This window comes from Carettochelys insculpta, chromosome 3 (assembly GCF_033958435.1).
Source record: "Carettochelys insculpta isolate YL-2023 chromosome 3, ASM3395843v1, whole genome shotgun sequence".
Classification (NCBI taxonomy): domain Eukaryota; kingdom Metazoa; phylum Chordata; order Testudines; family Carettochelyidae; genus Carettochelys; species Carettochelys insculpta.
The window spans coordinates 64,566,971-64,591,422 of NC_134139.1; the positions used below are offsets into that span (position 1 = coordinate 64,566,971).

The window sequence follows — 24,452 nt, forward strand, 5'->3', positions numbered from 1 at the left end:
TACATTACACAACTATTTTGTTCTTTCAAATTACATGCAACACAAGTCTTTTACCATCACAGAATTACACCTCAGGTAAGCAGGCACTGATACATTTTTCAAGGGCAGTCTATAATCGGAGTTTTGCAGTGAGCATGGGTCATGATTAAAGATTGAAAGACTGTGTCCCTAAAAAGTTAAGCAACCTTATTTTCAGAAGTACTGAGCACCCACAAACCATAATAAAATCAGTGGAACTGCTTGCTGCTTAGCACTTTTAAAAATCAGTTCAACATTTAGATAGCTAACCACAGATTTAGGACTTTATGTTAGGCATCCAGTTAGGGAAATCCTGGCTGTAATGTTTAGAAGAGTTTATGCTTAATTTTGTTAATTCTCTAAGGTGTTCTTCCCCCCAATTTACAGGTTTTTAACCGAGATTTTTTGTTTTAAAATTGTATTTACTTCTTTGAATTGAGTTTAATTTCAGTTGAATCCTTGGTCTGACATTTTTATTTATTAGGGACTCTCTCATTCCTTTGGTTGTGTATGTCCTTATCACTCTGGAATCATCTGTTTGTGTGGGATGCCTTTGATCAGATAGATTAACAGATATTTTGGAGCATAAGCATTTGTGGGCAAAGACCCACTTCATCAGATGCCATGGTGCAGGGGAAGCGGTTTCAGAGGAGTATTTAAAGAGGGGGGTCCCAGTAAAAGGGAGGGCCAGAGCTGGCAAGGTCTATTCAGTCAGGGTGGAAATGGCCCATTATCCATAGTATGCATCAAGAGAGGAGAAAACAATTCAGATCAGTCATGGGGGATGTGGCCCATTTGTCAGATTCTAATGTGGAGGTGTGAACATCCAGAGCAGAGAAGCTGCTTTTGTAAGGGACCAACCACTCCCAGTCTCTGTTTCATCCTTAGAGGGAGTCAAATTTGCAAATGAATTGCAACTCAGAGATTTCTCTCTCCGTTTTATTTTTGAATTTTTGTGTTGTAGGACTTCTACTTTTAAATCTGTTAGTGAGTGTCCAGGGAGACTGAAGTGTTATCCTACAGGTTTTTGTATGTTACCATTCCTGATGTCTGATTTATGTCCATTTATTCTTTTACATAGAGACTATTCAGTTTGGCCAATGTAAATTGCAGTGGGGCATTGCTGGCACATGATGGCATATATTATATTAATAGATGTGCAGGCAAAGGAGCCCCTGATGGTATGATTGATGTTAGGTCCTGTAACGATATCACTGGTGTAGATATGTGAGCAAAGTTGGCGGTGAGGTTTGTTGCTGGAATTGGTTCGAGGTTTAGAGTTAGTGAGTTACTGTAGTGTGGTCTATAGCTGCTGGTGAGGATTTGTTTAAGGTTGGCAGGCTGTCTGTCGGCGAGGACAGGCCTGCCTCCCAAGGTCTGTGAGAGTGAAGGATCATTGCCCAGGATGGGTTACTGATCACTGATGATGCATTGGAGAGGCTTTAGCTGGGGGCTATATGAGACAGCCAGAGGGGTTCTCTTGTTTTCCCTGTGGTGCACTTTCTGGCTCCAGTCTGGTGCTCCAACGAGGCTCTGGATCCCCCTTGTGCTGCAGAGGGGCCAGCTGGGGCTCCAGCTCTGGCAGCAGTCTTCCAAACGCATTCGTAAACCCAGCCCTGGGGCTGTTTGCATGAGGTGAGGAAGGCAGCACATAGCTCCTGCCTCGCGTGCTGGGGTAAATCAGCTTATGTGTTACTCTTGGCACACATTCTGGGGGGTTGCTGACCCTAGACCTAAGCGATCACCATAGCCCAGAGGCAAAATGCACATCTTGAAACCTGTAGCCTGGCCATATTCACTGTACTCAGCTTGCTTAACAGGCTTCACAGGAACAAAGTACATCACTTACACCAGGAGTGTGCAAAATCTCAAAAGGAGGGGGCAGCACAACCATCTCCCCTCTCCTCCAGGGACCCACCACTGCCTCCCACCAGCCTCTGTGGTGCTGCCTGCCTGCTTCATTTCCGTTCCCCCTCCCTCACCCCTAGGCCTCTGCAGCCTCTCTGGGCTAGGCTGACCTGTGCTGCCAGCACCCCCTGCCCCTTAGGCAGCCACTGTCCCCTGAGAACACAAATAATTTCTGGTCTCCCAGACTGAGCAAGCTGGGAGGCACATGTAGCAAAGGAAAGTGAGTGGCCTTTAGCAAGTAGCCCATGGTCACCCCTCTGGTCATTGTTTTGAACGCCTCTGCCCAACAGCCAGTTGCACAGATAGTTGCTCCTCCCCGTTGAAAGCCCCAGGGAGTTTTGAAATTGCTCTTCCTCTTTGCTTAACGTGGAGAGCTCAGGTAGCTCAGATACAAAACTTGTATTTGTGTCTGATCCATGATCTGAAAAAATAATATAAAGTGAATATCTGCAGACTTGCAGAGAGAGCTACTTATCAGCTCTGTGTTTGTGGGGAACCAGGGCACAGTAGCCAGTCTGTGTCACTCATGAAAGACTCACGCCCCTGCCCCGCTGCCCCCAACCCAGCCTCTGTGTGACTTAAAGCTGATCACAAGACTTACAAAAAGCACAGAAAAGGCAGAGGAAGACACATCTAAACCCCTCCAGAAACTCCTCTAGCCTTTTACATCAAAGATGGGACAGAAAGGAATCTGAATTAGCACATAGAATGCGGAACAACAATTCCAAGGCAAGAAACACACTGAATTCTGGCACACAAAAAGCAGGAAAGCACTGCCTGAAAAGAACTCTGCTGCAGATGCCAAAGAACTCACACCTGCCCACATCCAGATCAGTAGTTCTAAGACCAATTTTAGTAATAAACCCTCTTCTGGTATTCAAAATACTGAAATTGCCTAACTACATTATGAACTCCCTTCAAGGAACATCACTCGTAACTAGGAATGATCAGTTCCTATTGTCTAGCCCAGGAGTTGTCAACCAAAACAGCAAGAAGAGCCATTTTTTCCAATTTGGTAAAATCTCAGTAACTCAAGAGCCGCAATGCGCGTGACTACAAGACAGTCTGCAATAAACAATGTCAAACCATATGTTTTGTAACCCTTATTTTAAGAACAGTGCACACACAATGATTTATAATGCAATGATGTTTACTGCAGGATGTTCACAAATACAAACTTTTTACATATCCTATTTCCTCACACTTTGGTGTGTGTTTGTACCACTGTCTTCCTGACTTTCACACCCAAACCTCTCTCTCTCTCTCTCTCTCTCTCTCTCTCTCTCTCTCTCTCTCTCTGCAGGACGCTAGGGGGAGTTATCCAACATTTTGAGATCACATATTGTTTGCTACTATGCTATGAGTTAGGCTTTTAAATGTTCACCATTTATTGAAAATAAGCAGGTGGCTGTTTGTTTGTTTTTTAAACTTTACAATTATAGCATCAGGAGTCACAAGAAGTCCTTAAAGAGCCACATGCAGCTCCAGTAGCACACCCCTAGTCTAACCAAAACAAAAACAACTTTGGAATACTCCCTAGAGCCACCAATTTACCTATAAACAAATAGAGTGTTCCTTCTAGAACCAGTGTTGCCCTACAAAAACCCCAATCCACGCTCAAGTAAAGGGTTCTGATGCCTGGATCTAAAATCCGCATCAGTTCCATTGGCACCTCACCTTCTACTGACTGATCACGCTGGGGTCTCTACTTTGCCTCATCAATCGATCTAAGCTTCACGGAGTGGTGAGATCTCTCTCTCGGTACAGTTTCCTCACCCTGCCTTCCTGGATCAGTTATGGTTCACTCGCCCTAACTTTTGTAGTCAGATTTAAGTTATATTTAATATTGTAACTGTTTGGTTTGGCTCCCTTTGCATAGTTACTACGTGGAAATAAATAACTTCCTTGGCTAAGCTAGTTTCTTTTCCTTCTTCCCTCACCCTTTTTCAGTGGTGTTGTTTTTAGCTCCTCCACTCATTTTGCAGTCATGCTCCTTGTACCTAAGCTAACGAGCCCTTAGCACTGCAGAATCCTGGGGGGTTTACTCATCAAGTGGGTTCCTAGCAGAACAGTTGTGGAGTGAAAGTGGAGACAGAGATGTGCTGAACCTGGAGGTGTAAGAGGGTGGCAGCCTTAACTGCTGTTCAAGACCAGCCCACTGAATCCAAGGACACATGAGTGTTGTAGTTTGGCACTGCTGTGCAACCCAGCCTGTTGAGACCAGGGACATACAGGGGCTCGGCTTGCAAGTGCTGATTAACCGTCCTCTCAGACATGCTCTGGTAGCAGATGTGTGAGTGTGCGTGTGTTTATCTGATTCTAGGGTGGGAAGAACCTAGATCCTGAAGGATAGCTCCACTGGGGGAGAACTGGCAGAAGGGTGAAAGCAGAGCTCCACAGAAGAACACGAGTGACACAAGCAGCACACTGACGTTTATCTAAACCTCGCTCCCCAAAGAGTAACCCTGATAAATGAGCACACCCCAAAGTAACAGGCAAACCTGGTAACAAGGGTAACACATAGCAACTGCCCTGCTGAGCATGCCAGTTCCATGCAGCAAACATGCTACAGCATGGAGTACACAAAAGCGGTGGATCTTCTGGGTCTGCAGAGATAAATCACTGTAGGGAGGGAGAGAATCCTAAGAACTTCCCTTTGTCCCCTTCCATGTATCTCCAAGGCCATAGCAGTAGCACTCCATCCTGCTGTAGAGACTAAACATGACAGCCATGCATGCACCCACCTGTGAGAGCCTCATTTGTGTACGTACTTCTGATTTTCCTCTTCCATCCCCTTTAAAGGTATTTCCTCCTGCGTGTACACAGTATACCTCACCAATACAAAAGTATGTTTGCATGGGTGTACAATAAAATTCTACTTATGGAAAATGAACTTATCTTTATTATTTTACATCATGTGGTAGTTGGTGTTAAACAGTCAAGAAACCAGAAATAGGTGCAAAAAGCAGTCAAGTAGCACTTTAAAGACTAGCAAAATGGTTTATTAGGTGAGCTTTCGTGGGACAGACCCACTTCTTCAGACCATAGCCAGACCAGAACAGACTCAATATTTAAGGCACAGAGAACCAAAAACAGTAAGCAAGGAGGACAAATCAGAAAAAGATAATCAAGGTGAGCAAATCAGAGTGTGGAGGCGTGGGGGGGGGGAGGTCAAGAATTAGATTGAGCCAAGTATGCAGACAAGCCCCTATAATGACTCAGAAAGTTCCCATCACGATTTAAACCATGTGTTAATGTGCCGAATTTGAATATAAAAGCCAGCTCGGCTGTTTCTCTTTCCAAAACAGTGCGATAATTCCTTTTCAGTAACACACATACCTTTAGGTCATTGACAGAATGCCCCATTCCATTAAAATGTTGACTAACTGGTTTGTGGATCTGGAGTGTTTTGATGTCTGTTTTGTGCCCATTGACCCTTTGTCTAAGGGAGTTAGAAGTCTGTCCAATATACAAAGCACCTGGGCATTGTTGGCACATGATGGCATATATGATGTTAGTAGAGGAGCATGACAAAGTCTATACCCCAGGAATACCAGTCCTGGAACGTTTCCCTGCAACAAAGCCCGCTGCCAGCTTTGTCCACATATCTTCTCTGGAAATACCATCACTGGACCTAACCAGGTTACTCACAGAATCACAGGCACTTTCTTATGCTCCTCTGCTAACATCATATATGCCATCATGTGCCAACAATGCCCAGATGCTTTGTATATTGGACAGACTTCTAACTCCCTTAGACAAAGGCTCAATGGGCACAAAACAGACATCAAAACACTCCAGAGCCACAAACCAGTTAATCAACATTTTAATGGAATGGGGCATTCTGTCAATGACCTAACGGTATGTGTGTTACAGAAAAGGAATTATCACTCCGTTTTGGAAAGAGAAACATCTGAGCTGGCTTTTATATTCAAATTCGGCACACTAACACATGGTTTAAATCGTGATGGGAACTTTCTGAGTCACTATAGGGGCTTGTCTGCATACTTGGCTCAATCTAATTCTTGACCTTCCCCCCCACGCCTCCACTCTCTGATTTGCTCACCTTGATTATCTTTTTCTGATTTGTCCTCCTTGCTTACTGTTTTTGGTTCTCTGTGCCTTAAATATTGAGTCTGTTCTGGTCTGGCTATGGTCTGAAGAAGTGGGTCTGTCCCACGAAAGCTCACCTAATAAACCATTTTGCTAGTCTTTAAAGTGCTACTTGACTGCTTTTTGTTTTGATAGTGTATAGACTAGCACGGCTTCCTCTTTGTTACTATTCAGAAATAGGTGCATGTGCATTATTAGAGTTGGGTGCACAAAGCAATCAGTACAAGGTTCATTCAAACAATGCAAGGCTCAGCACACCACAGGAACACACATCATTGTGGTTCAACGTTAAAATACTTTTTCACAGCATCCCACAATCAGAGAGCCATGAGCTGAGCTTCCTGACAAGAGACAGTTGGCTTGCAGGTGACAAGGGCAGTTAAGAAGCAACTGGCAAATCTAGTAGGATGCCCATGGAATGATCGGATTGAGAAATCTGCATCAAGTGGTGCTGAGCCTGCCCCCATGAAGCACTGAAAACCCCACTATAAGCGGTTCCCCCGATGGCAGGGTGGCCAAGTGGCTCGGCCCCTTGCGGAGCCTAGAGGCCCAGGGTGTAGGTCTTCAGCCCACACCCTAGATGCTGTAGTTTGGGGCATGGCCCCAAGAATCTAGTTTCCCCCTTGTTCTCTGGGGATTCTCCCCCTCTTTGTCTGGGGAAGGGTTCAGAGGCTCTGTCCTCCGGTGGCCGACCTGGTGGCAGCTCTGGCTCAGGTCCTGCATGCATCTGAGCCAGCTCTCAGCCCTGGTCAGCCCTGAACTGGGCTAGCTTCTCCCCTCTTATGCTGCCTTCAGCCCTGACACTGGCTGCAGGTGAACCAGGGCAGGGCTAATTGGGCTAACAGGCTCTATTTAACCCCACCTTGCCCAGCCTTCCTCTCACTCCCTTACACCTACCTAAACACCTTGAGACAGTTGCACAGTGGGCTGTTAACCCACGGTGCACTGCTCTCTGTTTTGATGCAAGAGCTGCTGTGGATGTGCTCTGCCAACACAAGGAACAAAGCATGGACATGCAAGGGGGTTTAATTTCAGTGGTGATATATCTCAAGTCAACCTAACTCCGTAAGATAGACCAAGTTTTGCCTAAGAAAAAAAGGAAGAATGAATGTGTCCCTTTTCTGCACAGGTAAAGAGGCCGAGAAATGTAATATTTTAAAAGGGAATTTAAATAGAAAAACCTTTAAGACAGAAGAAAATATAACAAACATGTAATTAGTAGAAAATAAGATATGTAAGATGTCTGTGTCGTTGCTGGGCAGAACAAACACTCTGCACCCAGAAGCTTCTGAAAAATTGCAGAAGGTAGTTTCGTGTGTGCTACAATAGGTTCTCTGTTGCTGGACTCAGAATGACGCTTGGAGACTGAACCTTGCCAAAGGTCGTGTGAGTTGGAGACAGTAAACCCAGGAGCAGAAAGCAGGCTATTTTCCCTAACTTTGAAGCATTTTGCAGCAGGTTAGTGGTACTGTCAACCCTTCAACATGGAAGTGTGTGAAATGTTAATTATAGCAAGGGGAAATTGGGAGGGAAAATAATTTCTTCTAATTGTATGGTTTGAATCTTGTTTGATTTTAGCCAAAAGTGTTTTAGTTAAACTGTCTCAACTAGTATGACTCACCAACTTGTCAGTAAATATAGTAATGGAGAATGAGTCATTTACACTTTGCTATTCTCAGTTTTCTATTTTCTTGCAATTGTTTTTTGGTTTGTTTTTTTACAACCGTACACCTAACGGAGTGGTGGTTAATCAGTGAGCTGACTGGCTAACAGTGGCTTCAGCAGATGAAGAGTCTGCGTGGATTCCAACTGAAGATTCCTACAAGCTACCGAAGGGAAGATGGTGCTTTTCACTCTGCAGACTGAACAGATTTGGTGGTGATCAATGACCAGTGTCTTAGGTCAACTCAACCTAAGCTTATGGAAGCTCTCAGTTTTGTCTCATTGTGCTTCTGTGGGGATTGAACAGCTTAGTTATTAATTTGTTTTCTTTATTTATGATTATGTATAACTGAAAAGAATGCATGCAGATTATGAAAGGATCATGCTATGCTATCAAATTAAATCTTCTTCATCATAAGATTTTATAGTAATTTCATAAAATTAAATTAATTTATCTAGTTCCTTTTAGGACTTGAATGTGGCCCTCTGCAAACCTTGGTGAAAATCCTTCAGGTGCTCCTCCCCAAATCCTTACCACATCTGAGGGTGACTATGGAGTGCCAGGCACAGGGCCAACAGCCAGCAGCAGAGCCACTGGGACCCCAGATGGCAGTGGAGCTACTGGCAGCCCAGGCCAACAGCAGAGCCCACCATGCTGGTGGCTGGGAATCCTTGTAGCTCCCCACTTTGTCCCCTTCCCCAAATAAGAGATGGTAGCTTTATGGCTGGGAGCATGGCCATTGTCTACGCTGGCATTTTTCGGCACCAAACTTTTATCGCTCTCAGATATGTTTTCACACCTCCAAACAACTAAAGTTTTAGTACAGAAATTGTCAGTGGAGATACACCCTTACAGACTGAACTTTGGGTCTTCATCTACTTTTCTATCAGTTTTTTAAGCATGCGAGAAGAGCAACTAATGAACTCCAGCCCACCCAAAGATTACACAATATTAAAGCCTTGGGTGAAATCCTGGATTCATTAGAAGTCAATGGGGACTTTGCCATTGATTTAAACAGAAACAGTAATTCACCCTAAGTGCAATAATTAACATAATTAGTGTGTGACCGATACCCGGCTTCAATGAAAACAGAAACTACGAACAACAAAAGCACAAAACATTTAGAACCTGACCCTGCAAATACCTATGCCAAGGTTCTGCAGCCCCTAGCATTCACGCCACTCTGGCATGCCAGCTGGGAGCTCAGCCCCACTCTCCTCCCCAATGCAGACGGGAGCTTGTTCAAGCCATGCTGCCTGTAGATTAACAAAAGCCTGCTAAAGCTACCAACCACCACCCAAACCAGGGGTCTGCTACCAAAATAGCGAGAGGAGCCATTTTTTCAAATTCAGTTGCAAATTCAATACTACAGGAGCCACAATACATGGGAATACAAGACAGTCCTTAACATCAAGCCGTACTTTCTGTCATTCCCATTTTAGGAACAGCGCACACACAATGATTTGTACCAGTTAGAATGCTAAGTTACCCCCATCTCCAGGCTTTACCCACCTCAGCCCTCAGATCTGCCCCATATCCCCAAGCTTGACCCCATCCCACAAACCCACCCCCCACATCTCCAATCTTGGCCCCTCTCAGCCTCAAACTCCCTCCGCCATCCCCAGGCTCAACCCCTCTCAGACCCAAACAGTGCCCCCCATGCCCCAGGTGTAACCCCACTCAGCACCAAACCCCGCACCTCCAGCATCCCCAGGATTAACCTGCCTCAGATGACACTGCTCCTCCACGGCCACTGCTCCCCCTGGCCTCCTCCTTCTCAGTGTGGCTCCAGCAGCGGCAGCATTGGCTGCCCCTTCCCTCAGCTCTCCTGCGGGATAGTGCTTCCCCCATGTGCAGTGTGGGAGGCTCCTGGCCCTGATGGCTTTCTCTTCTGTGTCTCCTTGTCCTGCCATGGCTCTCTCTTCATGGGTTCCCTGCTACAGCTGACTGCTCAGTGGCTCCGGAGGCTGCCACTGCTTAAACTAAAAACAGCAGGCAACTGAATTTAGTTTTTTTGTTTAAGCAGTGGCAGCCTCCAGAGCCACAAGGAGTCAGCGGCGGCAGTGCTCAGTGCTGCAAATGGCTCCTTAAAGAGCGGCATACAGCTCCAGAGCCGCAGGTTGATGACCGTGACTTAAACAATGAAGCTCTGCATATTAATTTATTTTTTAATGAAGCTGTTGTAAGCAGAACTATTTATGGCTTTCAAAAGTATCACTGGTATTCAGCCCTTACACAGAGGTCAAAAGGTCAAATTTCAGCACTCCGCCAGGGAAAGGCTGTTGACCCCGACCTATGCGTTAAAGATTTACGCTGTTTTCAATGAGAACTACAATGAGATATATGCTGGGACACTAATACAGCGGGGGCACAGACTATCCAATAAGTTCTTAGACTGCATTGGAGACAATTTTTTATTCCAAAAAGTTGAAAAAGCCACCAGGGGAGAAACTGTTCTGGATTTGATTTTAACAAATAAGGAGGACTTGGTCGAGAATTTGAATGTGGGAGGCTGCTTGGGTGAAAGTGATCATGAAATCATAGAATTCACAATTCTAAGGACTGGTAGGAGAGAAAATAGCAAAACAGAGATGATGGATTTCAGGAAGGCAGATTTTGGTAAACTCAGAGAGCTGGTAGGTAAGATCCCATGGGAGGAAAAACTGAGGGGAAAAACAACTGAGGAGAGTTGGCAGTTTTTTAAAGAGACATTATTAAGGGCCCAAAAACAAGCTATTCCCCTACGTAGGAAAGATAGTAAATATGGGCAAAGACCACCTTGGCTTAACAAGGAGATCCTGCATGATCTCAAACTAAAAAAGGAATCCTATAAAAAATGGAAACTAGGACAAATTACAAAGAATGAACATAGGCAAATAACACAGGAATGCAGGAGTAAAATTAGAAAGGCTAAGGCACAAAATGAGCTCCAACTAGCTACAGGCATAAAGGGTAACAAGAAGGCCTTTTACAAATATATTAGAAACAAGAGGAAGACCAAGGACAGGGTAGGGCCATTGCTCAGTGAGGAGGGAGAAACAGTAACAGGGAACTTGGAAATGGCAGAGATGCTTAATGACTTCTTTGTTTCGGTCTTCAGAGAGAAGTCTGAAGGAATGCCTGACATAGTGAATGCTGGTGGAAAAGGGGTAGAGTTAGTTTTTGAAATAAAAAAAAGAACAAGTTAAAAACCATTTGGAAAAATTAGATGTCTGCAAGTCACCAGGGTCTGATGAAATGCATCCTAGAATCCTCAAGGAGCTGATAGAAAAGGTAGCTGAGCCGTTAGCTCTCATTTTTGGAAAGTCATGGGAGACAGGAGAGATTCCAGAAGACTGGAAGAGGGCAAATATAGTGCCCATCTACAAAAAGGGGAATAAGAACAACCCAGGAAATTACAGGCCAGTCAGCTTAACTTCTGTGCCAGGAAAGGTAATGGAGCAGGTAGTTAAGGAAGTCATCTGCAAGCACTTGGAAGGTGGTAAAGTGATAGGGAACAGCCAGCATGGTTTTGTAAAAAACAAATCATGTCAAACCAACCTGATAGCTTTTTTTGACACGATAACGAGACTCGTAGATAAGGGAGAAGCAGTGGATGTGGTATACCTAGACTTTAGTAAAGCATTTGATACGGTCTCGCATAATATTCTTATCAACAAACTAGGCAAGTCCAACTTAAATGGGGCTGCAATAAGGTGGGTGCATAACTGGCTGGCTAATCGTACCCAGAGAGTAGTTGTTAATGGTGCGCAATCCTGCTGGAAAGCATAACAAGTGGGGTTCTGCAGGGGTCTGTTTTGGGACCAATTCTGTTCAATATCTCCATTAATGATTTAGATATTGGCATAGAAAGTACACTTATTAAGTTTGCAGATGATACCAAGCTGGGAGGGGTTGCAACTACCTTGGAGGATAGGGTCATAATTCAGAATGATCTAGATAAATTGGAGAAATGGCCTGAAGTAAACAGGATGAAGTTTAATAAAGATAAATGTAAGGTGCTGCACTTAGGAAGGAATAATCTGTTTCACACATACAGAATGGGAAAAGACTGTCTAGGAAGGAGTACAGCAGAAAGGGATCTAGGGGTTCTAGTAGATCACAAGTTAAATATGAGTCAACAGTGTGATGCTGTTGCAAAAAAAGCAAACATGATTCTGGGATGCATTAGCAGGTGTGTTGTGAACAAGACACGAGAAATCATTCTACCGCTCTACTCTGCACTGGTTAGGCCTCAGCTGGAATCTTGTGTCCAGTTCTGGGCACCCCAATTCAAGAAAGATGTGGAGAAATTAGAGAAGGTCCAGAGAAGAGCAACTAGAATGATAAAAGGTCTAGAGAACATGACTTATGAAGAAAGGCTGAAAGAATTGGGCTTGTTTAGCTTGGAAAAAAGAAGATTGATGGGGGACATGATAGCGGTTTTCAGATATCTTAAAGGGTGTCATAAGGAGGAAGGAGAAAACTTGTTCTTCTTGGCCTCTGAGGAGAGAACAAGAGGCAATGGACTTAACCTGCAGCAAGGGAAGTTTAGGTTGGACATTAGGAAAAAGTTCCTAACTGTCAGGGTGGTCAAGTACCGGAATAAGTTGCCAAGGGAGGTTGTGGAGTCTCCCTCGCTGGAGATATTTAAGAACAGATTAGATAGATGTCTATCAGGGATGGTGTAGATAGTGGTCGGTCCTGCCGTCGGGGCAGGGGACTGGACTCGATGGCCTCTCGAGGCCGCTTCCGGTCCTCGTGTTCTATGATTCTATGATTCTAAGTTCCTCCTACTTCAATGTCTGCAGGATCATGTCCTTATGAATTTAGGGTTTAACTCTGCAAACAAGATACAATAACTAATGATGGAAAGATTTTCAGAACAGAGACTTCACTTCTGATTTTATCTGCACAGCAGCTCAGGCCAGTTATGCCAAAATACTAGCTCTTGTAAAATACATCACTTCCTACAACATGACTTATTTCAGTTGCCATTGTTTCAACAATCAGAATCCTGAAAAGGCCATTACCCATAATGACACTTGGGCTGTTTCTACACAGGCCACTTTCTCCGAAAGTGGCATGGTAATACACTGCCCAAAATATGCTAATGAGGTGTGGATGCAAATTCCTGTGCCTCATTAGCAGCCGGTCACGTGATTTGGAGTCCGGAAGACCATTCTTCCGGACTACAAAACGCCGTTTGGAAGCGCGGCCCCTGAGCATCTTCTGGAAGCCCCTTCTTCCCAAAAATTTTCGGGACAAAGGGGCGTTCGGAAGAAGGACTTCCTTCCGGAAGCTCCCCTGGGGCCGCACTTCTACATGGTGTTTTGGAGTCCGGAAGAACTGTCTTCTGGAATCCAAATCATATGACCATATGCTAATGAGGTGCAGGGAATTTGCCTCCATGCCTCATTAGCATATTTCGGGCCGTGTATTACCATGCCATTTTCGGAGGAAGTGGCCTGTGCAGAAACGGCCTTAGTGTTGAATATTTAAGAGTACTTTAATTTTCCACAGTGATATTATTAATGGTTTATTCCAATAGTTACTTTTTTCTAAATAAATGCAGCTATGTATTATTAAAAAGTACTTTGTATTTAGACTTTTTAGAAAAGATTTTAGAACTAATTATTTTTAACAAGTTCAGAATATCCCCAAGAGCCAATTTCTCTTTTCAAGTATCTTACCGTAGCTTCAAATTCTTTCGCCTGACTATTTGAAACAGAAGAATGGTCACATATGGCTTAGCACAGCTAGTAAGTTAGGGACCACTTTTGTAAATAAGAGAATACAAAACCCAAACGTAAGGTACTACATCAGGGGTCTGCAACCTGGAGCTCCAGAGCCAAATGTGACTATTTAAGGACTCAGAGAGCTTCAAGGCTATAATTATGAAGTTTAAAAAAAAAAAACCCTCCTGATTATTTTTCATAAACAGTGAATGTCTAAAAGCCTAAAAATGAACAACTGATACCTAAGTAGCAAATGATATGTGATCCCAAAGTGTTACATAACTCCCCCTAGTGTCATCCAGAGACAGAGAGACAGAGAAAGCTCAGGAGTGAAAGTCAGGAAGACAAACACACACACAAAGTGTGAGGAAATAGAATATGTAAAAAGTTTGCAAACATCCTGCAGTAAACACGTATAACAGTACAAGTCATTGTGTGTGCACTGTTCTTAAAATAGGAGTTACAGAAAGTACAGTTTTGACATTATTAGGGACCATCTCATATTCATATGCACTGTGGCTCTTGAATTGCTAATTTTTTTTTTAACCAAAGTGGAGAAAAAATAAAAAAGGCTCTTCTTGCTATTAAGGTTGCCAACCTCTGCACTACATTGTGCAGAACTTTTTATTCACCACCATGCATTTAAAAGCTTGCTTTAGGTTGACATATCTCAATGGTCACGGCAACAGTCTCATTTAAAAGTAAAATGCAAGGTTAAGTTTTGTAGTAGGCATACTAATTGTAAATTCTACCAGAAAGTTAATACGGAAATATTTCTCTTTATTCATTAGAGCTGAACACTCTACCATACTCAACTAACATTATGCATTTTTAAATATGTTTCCAATTTTTTTAGTATTTTGCTGTATAAAATACTCTGAACATATAAAGGTATTTGAAGATGCAGTTTCTTTATGAGAATTGCAGATATGTCAGCAAATAATTGTTCTCAGTAAGTCACTATTTTTTCTAGTGCTTTTTCTCTAAGGAGGGCAGCCATTCCAGGCTATTCTTAATTAGTTCCATTGAAACTGGGATGTTGTGCCAGTTACATAAAGCCCAGAGCACGTGGTTACCCAGAATTGCCTGGTCTCCAAAGTACTGCACAATATTGCTACCCAGAGATGCTCAGACAGCTACTCACCCCCTGCTCCCAGTTGTTAGTGAGAAAAGAAGGGATGGACACTCCCATCAAACCTTAAAATAGCTGAAAGGCAGTACAAAGACTTTTATCAGTAACTCCTCTTTGTGCTGCTCCTAGTTATGTCCCCAGTACAGTCACACCCGGAAGAAAGATCAGGAAAGAAGAAAGAGTAGGAAGAGAACAAGATGCATATAAAGGGATGAGGAACCAGCAGTAGACAAGCAGTAAAAACAAACAACCCAAATGACAGCCAGAACATTAAGAAGAAAGACGCAGGACATAGAGATGGAGTGGAGAAAAAATAAGTTAGGGCCGACGAGGAAGCAAACAAACAGCCAATGCCCTCACCTTCCTCTTATTCCCTCAGCCCCTTAACCCCCCAAAAAGATGGTAGCCTTGTAAGAATGGGATAAAAAATCATAACTATGAGTTGAGCTCAGAAGAGAACAGAGCACATAGGTTAAAAACAGTTTGCTCCGCTCCCATTTTTTAAAGGCATTTCTGTTTTTATGCAGAGGAGAGATTGAATCCTCCTTCCTGCTCACTTGCTTCATAAGTTTTCCCTCCACTGCAGATATCAAATGCTTCTCATGATACAGATGTTCTGATGTACTGGCCTGACAATCTAGACGACTTATATTCTCACTTCCTTGTCCATTCTGTTTAATTCCCTCCCTGAGTCCCAGTTAGCTCCTTCTCTCCACTGATCATTCTCAGTCTATCCTTCCATGCCTCTCAAACCCTCTGCCTCCATTCGTCTCCACTCCCATGTTAGCATACAATAGGAACCTGGGGGGCATGACTGGCCACCCTATTTTTTCAAATGGTTACTTCCTTTGTGTCATAGGCTGCCCCGACTGTTGTGTTCCATGGGATTTAATGAATTGGGAGAGGTTGTCACAACATAATCATGTACTTGTAACGGAAAATCTGCCTACCTCGGTGGTGATGCCGGTGGGGTATAAAATGCAAGTGCTGAGGGAAAAGGTTGCTTTTTCAGTGCCTGTACAAGATTCGGCTTATATTCTGGATCAACACACCATAATGAACCTTTTCCATTCACCTGGAGGGGGGAAAACACAGTAATGTGAATTAGAGGGTTTAGGAGAAATTAGTAAACAAGCCATAGAGGAGTACGTTGTTATAATATTAACATTAAATTAAAAACCACTGTACCACAACACTGACTGCAGACTAAGATATTTCCATTCTAAACCTCTGTTTACAAGCTCACACTTTTCTCAGATAGAACCTGTAAACTCTGATTTCAATCCAGGCTAAATATTCTTGTGACTCAGAAGAAAATCTGTTCAGATATTTGAAGGGCAGAGATATGGGCCTCCTTTCTGCTCTCACTCCAGAAAGAGGGTCCCAAAGTTGGGATTCCCTTTACTCTCCTCTACACTCTAGGGATGTAGAGTTGTGTGAAATGAGCCCAGCAAGTAGATCAGCAGAAGCAATGGGAAGATGAGAAAAGATACATGTACACAGTAGTAGTTATATTAGCGAAAACTGCAAGATAAGCATCTAAAAAGTACTTGACTAACGTGTTTGTAATTTTGAGTTTTAGCCGAAGTCTTTTCACATCCATGCAAGCCACATGGCATTAGTAAGGATAAAATGCACAGTATGTTGGAGGTTGTGAAAATAAGTCATGTTTGCTTTAATTATATGAGAAAAGGGATAACAAATTCTGAAAAACACAAATGGTCACTGAAGACCTCCGTAACTCAGAAAACTTTTGAATTTTCTCGCCTCCAAAATCATCTTTTCTTTGAGACGAGGGAAGTCAACATCCTAGGAGTGTGTATGAATGTAAAGACTAGGCTATGCACAGCTTTTGCACTGCTGCACTGGCTGAGAAATGCAGTTAAAAATAGTGCTTTTCCCTAAATATAGCAGATGTAGTTATAGAAATATCAAAGGGTCTTATATCAGAACAGTTTATTCTCAGGCTATGCCTATGCTTGCATCCTAATATCTTAGTGTTAAAACAGAGGCAACAGTGTTGTTTTTTGTTTTTTTTTTATTTTTTGTAACTGTTGTCCTTCGAGTTGTGTTGCTCATGTCCATTCCATTCTAGGCATGTGTGCCCATGTGCACAGTTTTTGGAGAATTTTTTCCCTTAGCAGTATATACAGGGTCAGCTGCAGCACCCCCTTTGATGGCACACTTAGGGTGTCAGTACATTAGGCACTCCTGACCCCATGTCCTCTCAATTCCTTCCTTCCTTCCTTCCTTCTTGCTAGCAACTCCTACAAAAGCCTAGAAAGGCAAGTAATGGAATGGACATTAGAGAAACATCTCAACAAGCAACAGTTATAAAAAGTAGGCAACCGTTTTTTCAAGTGCCTGCTGATGTCGATTCCATTCTAGGTGACAAAGAGTATGGGGACTTGGTGGTGGACTTGCAGTTCACAATTTGGCAACTTGTAGTACTGGTCTACCAAATCCAGAATCATCCCAGGCCTACTGAATAAGTGTGTAAAAGGTCATAAACCTGTGGTCAGACAACCTATAGTACCCTATAATTGTCCCGGACAGACACCTGGGCCAGAAAGACCGAAAGAGGCCTATGCCTTAGTTGAGTGGGTGGTTAAAATTGTCAGGGGTGGCACATTCTTCTGATCATAACAGCAGTGAATGCAGGTGATGATCTTAGTAAGAAATTCTTTGAGTGACCTTTCATCCTGTCAGCCACCATAATGAACAAATGTGTCAACTTGCAAAATGGCTTGGTACTTTTAATGTATAAGGACAACGCTCTCCCGACATCTAGGCCCTAGGGAATGCAGCCTAGGCTCATCCTCAGGTTTATGCAGCTTTGGGAAAAAAGGACATGCAATGACCTGGCCTGTATGAAACTGAAAGACAACCTTGGACTGCTTCTGGTTACTCAGCTGGACATGGTCTTTATAAAAGAGCACACAGAGCAGTTCTCAGGTGAGCACCCAAATCTCAGCAGACAAATGTTACTAGAACCAGGAATGCAACCTTCCAAGTAACGAGGAGGAGAGAGCTGGAAGCTAGAGACTATGAACTGCATGATGAGATCTGAGTATATTGTTTCAAGCACCCAATGGTCCGAGGTTATCCAAGACCAGACCAATTGCAAAGGGGAGAGGCAGATGAGTGAAGAGAGAGAGGGTAGATCCAGTGAAGTGAATGGGATGTCATCCTTGAGTGCACCATCAAAGTGACTACTTCTGTCCCCCTTAGCTCCTGAGAGGGTCAAGGTAAGCAGATTATCTTTCTACCCAATGACTTAGAAGATTTAGACTCCTTATGTGTCTGTCCCTTCTCCTGTAGGAACTTGACTGCAGAATTTCACAGTATCCTGACTGAACAAGCAGAAGATGGAATGAGTTCCAGACCTGTTGTGTGAAGGCCCAAGGAGCAAAGGGTGACCTGGGAGTCTTGAAGGTCACGGCGCCTTGAGTCTATGAACTCAGAAACGAGTCCAGCCCCATCAAACAACAAGTCCTGAATAGTGGGCTGCATCTCCTGGAACACACCATAGGACTGCTGTCAGGATCTGCACTTCATGGTCACCATGGAGGCAGCCACCCTGGCTGCTGAGTCTGCAGCATCCTAGGCCATTTAGAGGGCCCTTCTAACCATCACTATGCCCTTGTCCACCGAAGAGGCAAATTCCTGGGGCTTGATCATGTGGCTGGGCCTTTTTGAACTTGTCAAAGAAGTTCCACAGATTAAAACTGCACCTAACAGGGCCTGCTGGTTAGAGAATCTGAATTGTAGGCTGGCCAGTGAATACATCTTTCTACCAAATACATCCAGTCTCTTGGAATCTTTGTTCTTTGGTGTGCCACTAATATGGCTCCATTTGTCCCTTTCACTCACAGCAGATACGACCAGCGATGCTGCTGGAGGGTGCATGTAAAGATATTTGAGCCCTTTTACTGGGACATAATCCTCCTCTGCCTTCTTAGAAGTTGGCGGAATGGAAGAAGCACTTTGCCAATTTTTAAGACCCCCAGGGTGTATGACCAGCACAACCTAGGTCACAACAGAGGCTATAATGTCAAAGAGATCAGACTCCTCAGCAACTCCCTCAGTTGGAAGGCTCAAGTTTAAGCAGCCACCCTTAAAAGAAGGGCCTGGTGTTCTTTGAAGTTATCAGAGGAACCCGTTTGGGATGGATTCATCACAATGATGCCCGCACCACCTGCGAAGGAGCAGGCTCTCCCTCAATTTCTAGGGATAGGTGCTGGAATTTGGTACAGAGATCACAGAATCGTAGAAAACTAGGGCTAGAAGAGAATACAGGAGGTCATCCAATCCAACCCCATACTCCTACAGGGCCAACCCCCACTAAATCATTCCACCCAGGGCTTTGTCCAGCCTAATCTTAAAAACCTTTAAGGATGGAAATTCCACCCCACTTCACCCCAAGGCAACTCATTCTAGTAATTCACCATCCTCCTAGTAAAAGTTTTTCCTAATATCTAACTTCGACCTCCCACACTTCAACATAAGATTCTTGCTTCTTGTTCCCTGCTCCTTCCTGTTTTGGGACCTCGCCTTCAGGCAGTCTGTAGCCAGACAGAATCCCGCCCGCTGTACTCCATCTTGCCCCTCTTAGGTGCTTCAGAGCAAAAAGGAAACAGCCCAGTCTTGGAATGCCCGAGAGCACAGACGCGCTAATCTCAAGCACAGTCTTTGATGCCTCAGAGCACAGAGGGACTGCCTCATCATGACCCTGAATGGACCGAAACCAGACAACAAAAGACAAACGGGCTAGCAGACGACCAGGGCCTCAGGCTGCCCTTGGCTAGTACCGGTGATTGATACACCTACACATCGTCCCAGGAGAGGAATCTCCCGCCCCTAAGAAAAGAATGTCTAAATTATCTCCACCTCACAGGTGTGAACTAAGCCCTTGAAACTCCCTGTGAGAACTAGCATCACAAGACGATCTAACACAATTGGCATATTTAAAGATAAGGAAGAGTGTACGTGACCCAAGGGGTATAAAGAAGGGTCCGGCAGCCCCCTCTAATTAAGCTCCAATTACCTATACCTGCTGGTCAGGAAGGTCTTTGCCTCCTGAGGTCCCAGGGGACGCCCTCCTTGTACTACTTCTTCCCGAGGGATTGATTGACAGACGCTGGCCACGCAAGCCGGGTAACGCAGGGATGAGAATAAGACCTGCTCTGTGTTTTGCTTTTGCACACATTTAATAATAGATCTATGAATTAAGGTACTTTTGTTGTATGGTAGCTGCTTGTAACTAAAGAATTGAAACTATAAGCCTTGTAACCATAAGAATTAAGCTTTTCCTTATCAATTAAATAGTAACTGTTTAAGTTTTAACCTGACTCTTCCTGTCACTGTGCAAACCGAACACAAATAAAAGAACCCAGCCAGTTTTCAGCTGTATTAGCATGGCCACTGGTGAGGCGTGCTGAGAGCTGAGCACCGAGCTGTGCGGCCTCCACGGGGCAGACTCTTGCGGCATCCGTCAGCCTGCTGCGAAGGGACTTCTCTGTCCTAGCACTCAAAGACTCGGGTGGTAAAACCTTGGGGCATCCGTCAGCCATCCCTGGCTGCCTGCTGTGAAGGGACTGTGTCCTAGCAGTTAAAGACTCGGATGAAATAAGGGCACATGTGGTACCTCACCCGTGGCCATCGGCTAACACAGTAGACAGCTGCTGTCAAATAGCTCCCCCTCCCCTTCTCTTCTGCAAACTAAGTAAGCCTAGTTCCCTCCCTCACCTGGTAAGTTATATGCCCCAGGCTCCTAATAACTTTGCTGCCCTCTACTGGACTGTCTCCAATTTTTCTACACCCCTTCTGTTGTGAGGAGGCTCCAATCACTTCCTTCACTCTGCTGGCAATGCTCATACTAATGCAGCCCAACATACTGTTGCCTTCTTGGCAACAAGGGCACACTATTGACTCATATCCAGCTTCTTCTCCACTGTAAGCCCCAAGTCCTTTTCTGAAGAACTGCTGCTTAGCCAGTAGATTCGCTGCCTGTAGCAGTGCATGGGATTCTTCCATCCTAAGTGCAGAACTCCGCATTTGTCCTTGTTGAATCTCATCAAATTTATTTTGACCCAGTCCTCCAGTTTGTTTAGTTCACTCTGGACCCTTCCCTTACCCTCCAGCATATCAACCTTTTCTCCACCTTAGTGTCACCTGCAACTTGCTGAGGGTGTAAATTATGGATGCTCTTGTATTAAGCAAGATCATTAATGAAAATGTTGAACAAAACTGGCCCAAGGACTGTCCCCTGGGGCACTCCACTTGTTACCAGCTGCCAACCAGACATCAAGCCCATTAAGCCCAACTATCTAGCCAGATTTCTATCCACCTTATAGGCCATTTCTCCAATCCATACTTCTTTAACTTGCTGGCGAGGATTCTATGAGAGACCCTGATCTTGTTGCCATCCACCTTCAGAAACCCTTCTTGTTACCCTTCACGCGTGTTGCTAACTACATCACCAATTGTGCTTTGACTTTCCTGATTATACTCCTGAACACTTGAGTAATATTTTTTCTTTCTCCTTGGAGATTTATGTGTGATCCAGTAACCCAGGGTGCCCCACTGCTCTGTGAGGGTTTCCCATGATTGGCTTGTAGATAGTGGGAGTCTTAGCTGACTCTGGCACCTGGTGTGGGGTTTAGATCGCCTGCTGGTCTTGTTTGTTAGCCACCAGAGTCATTTCAGATCCCACGAAACTGGATTCCTGGTTGGGCTGGCAGGGTCCAACCCCTACAGTAGCCCTGTGATGCTCCATCGTACATGGCCTGGCACCGGTCACTTGCCCAGTGTCCCTTTCCATTTTGGTGCCAAGGGCTTTTGTTTTTTGTTTTGTTTTGCTGCACTTTAGACACCAGCGAGGGGAAACAGTGCGGGGCAAAGACTGATACTGGTGGTGTGCTCCACCCCAAAGCATTTAACATTGGGTCTGTGTGGGAGAGCTCTGATGGAAGACGAAGTGCAGCCTTCCTGAGGAGGCCCCTTAAGCAGATATTCTGCTCCTTTTGGATTTAAGGCTGAAAGCTTTTACAGATTTGGCACTTGTCTCCCACACACTTCAAACAGCTGTTGTGGGGGCCATTGATAGGCACTGGCCTGCTATATGGTGAAGATGGTTTGAAGCTGGGAGAGCAGGGCATGCCTTGCTCTGGAGCAAAGTCCCAGCCAAGACTCTTAGCTTAATGGGTAACAGAGTACCTACAAACTATGTACAAAGAAGATAAATAAAGGCTGTAAAGAATCGCTGATGCTCTTACGATCTGCAAAACTAGTTATTCCAACAAATCATCACGAGCACTAAGAAGGAACTGAGAGGACGTTAGCCAATGGTGGGCAACCTACAGTCTGTAGACCGCACGCAGCCCACTGGGGTTCCCCACCAGCACAGCTGTCTGTCCCTCTGCCTCATGTGCCTCTTGTAACCTGGGGCACTCTAAGCTGTTCAAGCTGTCGGAGCAAGGAGGAGGAACAGGATGGAGCATGAATCAGTAGACTCATGACACTTCGAAAGTGCTGGAAGGAGGAGCAGGTAAGTTGGGGGCTCTCATGCCCCAGTACGTGAGAGACAGATGGGGAGTGGAGGCAGAGAGGAAGCGCGTGGGCCTCATGCGACCCATGGAGATGAAGGAGAGCCACTCACTCATTGGCCCAGTTACTAATTGTGGTTGCTCATTGCTGGGGTAGGGTCAGCAGCACCTAATATACCAATGCACAGAGCATGACACTCAAAGGGACACCACAGCCAACCAGTCTCTGACAGTGGTGCACACGGGTGTGCACATACCTAGAACGGAACTGACATGAGCAATCACTCAAAGGAGGAGTTTTTATGCTGATGTAGGAACACACGTTGCTGAACAATGTTAGTTATGCTGACAAAAGTACTTCACATAGCTGCATCTGCACCAGAAATTTTGTCAACCCTGCCATCGCTCACTGGAGTGAGATTTCACACCCCACCTGATGAAACTATGCAATGTAACTTAAATGTAGACCAAGCCTCAGTGTGTAAACATGTCCTTAAATGAAGTAAAAGCACCAAAGGTTAGGTGAAACTAGCTCAGGGGTAAGGACTTCCTTGTGGCGGCCAACACTACAATTGCAAAGTAAAAAAAAAAAACAAAAAAACAACACCTTCCTGATTATTTCAAATAAATGATAAATGTCTAGAGGTCCAACAATAAACATCCAATACCTAAAGAGCAAATGCTATATGATCTCAAAATGTTGGATAACTCCCCCCTGCTTTCATAATGAAGTGCATTGTGTGATATACCATATCTGTGTTTTGATTGTGTTGCGAATAAAAAGTCTTGATTCTGAAAAGGAAAAGGAAGCCTGCAACATTCCTGCTGTGAATGGCAACACACAGTTTAAGAAAGAAAACTAATTATGCCATTTACTTCACATTTAATTTCAAAGTGGGGTTGGAATGGCTTCCAAAAAAAAAGTTTGTGAATTTCCTGCAGTAAACACACATTTTAGTACCAAACATTGTGTGTGCACTGTTCTTAACACAGGGGATACAAAAAGTACGATTTGATGTTATTTATTAAGGACTGTCTCATATTCACACGCACTGTGGCTCTTGAATTATTGATGGGGGGGAGCTCTTCTTGCTATTTTGGTTGCTGACCCCTGAACTAGCTACTACAACTACTGCAAACTCCCCAGAATGTGGCAGAAAATTAAAAACTCCAGGAAGCAAAAAACACAAACACTTTCACACCAACTTCAGGCCTCATTCTTCTTTTTATTTTAATAATGCTTCTGCAATTAACATTTTAGTTCTGAAGACTCTTACATATCTCAGGATACTTGAGTAAAACACTGCTGGTACCGTGGTCTTGTCTTTCCCCATCCCTGGTTTCTGGGTGGAATGGCATTTTATAACAAACAAACAAAGAACACGAGCAGCCAGTACCTCCTACACTGAACTCCAGGGCCTTGTCTAAACCAGAGGGAAATTTTTTTTTCAGTCCAATGAACTTTGCTTGAATTAATCCCCCTTTAAACACCAACACAGGCACAATTTAGATGTTAACAGATCAAATTAAACTATAATTTAAGCATCTGAAATCACTAAAGGATTTCAACCTTGTGCAGCAGGGTTGCTCCTAACCTTGTGACCAATCACTGCTGGATTCCCGGTCAGGTGTACAGAAGTGTTTTATTTAGCTGTCACTCTCTTTGGGGGCACAGAGAGAAGGTGACACCTGCAACACAGTCTTTCACAGCAACAAATATCAAGGTGCTGGTAAGCATATCAAAATAAAAGTCCTCTGTCAGGGCTATCTTCCCTCAGAGAGATTACAGCTGGCAACAAACTCAAGCAGTTCCTGACCCCAGCAGGCTTCTTGCAGAGTGAGACCTAGCGATCTGCTGTTCCTCACAGCCAGTTCCCAAATGAGTTGGACTTTGCCATTTTCAATCTCTTCCACCAAACCTAACAGCAGCTCATTAACCCTTACCTTGCTGGGAATGCCATTTGTGGTTATAGTCCATCACACAGAGCCTATTCCGAGGCTAATTCACTTGAGTCAAACTACCTTGATTAAACTTGATTGAAAAAATACCCTTTTCCTAGTCCAGACAAAGCCAATGACTCAGTGTGACTTACAAGTTAGTGACAAAGCACCATGTCTGGTAACCAGCTAAGTAAATTATTGTGGTCCCATATTTCCATAGCCTTGAAATCCTTACATTGGTGTATCCTATTTGGCCATACCTGGCAATGATATCACTATTTTGCTGCAAGTTCCAGGTTATTCGTTTGATGTATCAAAAAGCTAGGTAGGAAAGAATATGCTGTACTCCTCCCAAGACTTCTTTGCCTACTCACTGCCTGTAGGGAAGAATAATAAACAGGCTTCTTGTCAGA

The 24,452-nt window shown here is 44.2% G+C and overlaps 1 protein-coding gene across 4 annotated transcripts in view; it reads right to left on the reverse strand.

The window, feature by feature from the left end:
- Positions 1 to 24,452, reverse strand: part of FOXN2 (forkhead box N2) — a 72,715-nt gene that overhangs the window by 23,742 nt on the left and 24,521 nt on the right. For all 4 annotated transcript variants that reach the window (XM_074990014.1, XM_074990015.1, XM_074990013.1 and 1 more), the window contains exon 3: positions 15,502 to 15,626. In XM_074990014.1, coding sequence (XP_074846115.1) covers positions 15,502 to 15,626 — 125 coding nt within the window. The remainder of the gene's footprint in view (positions 1 to 15,501; positions 15,627 to 24,452) is intronic.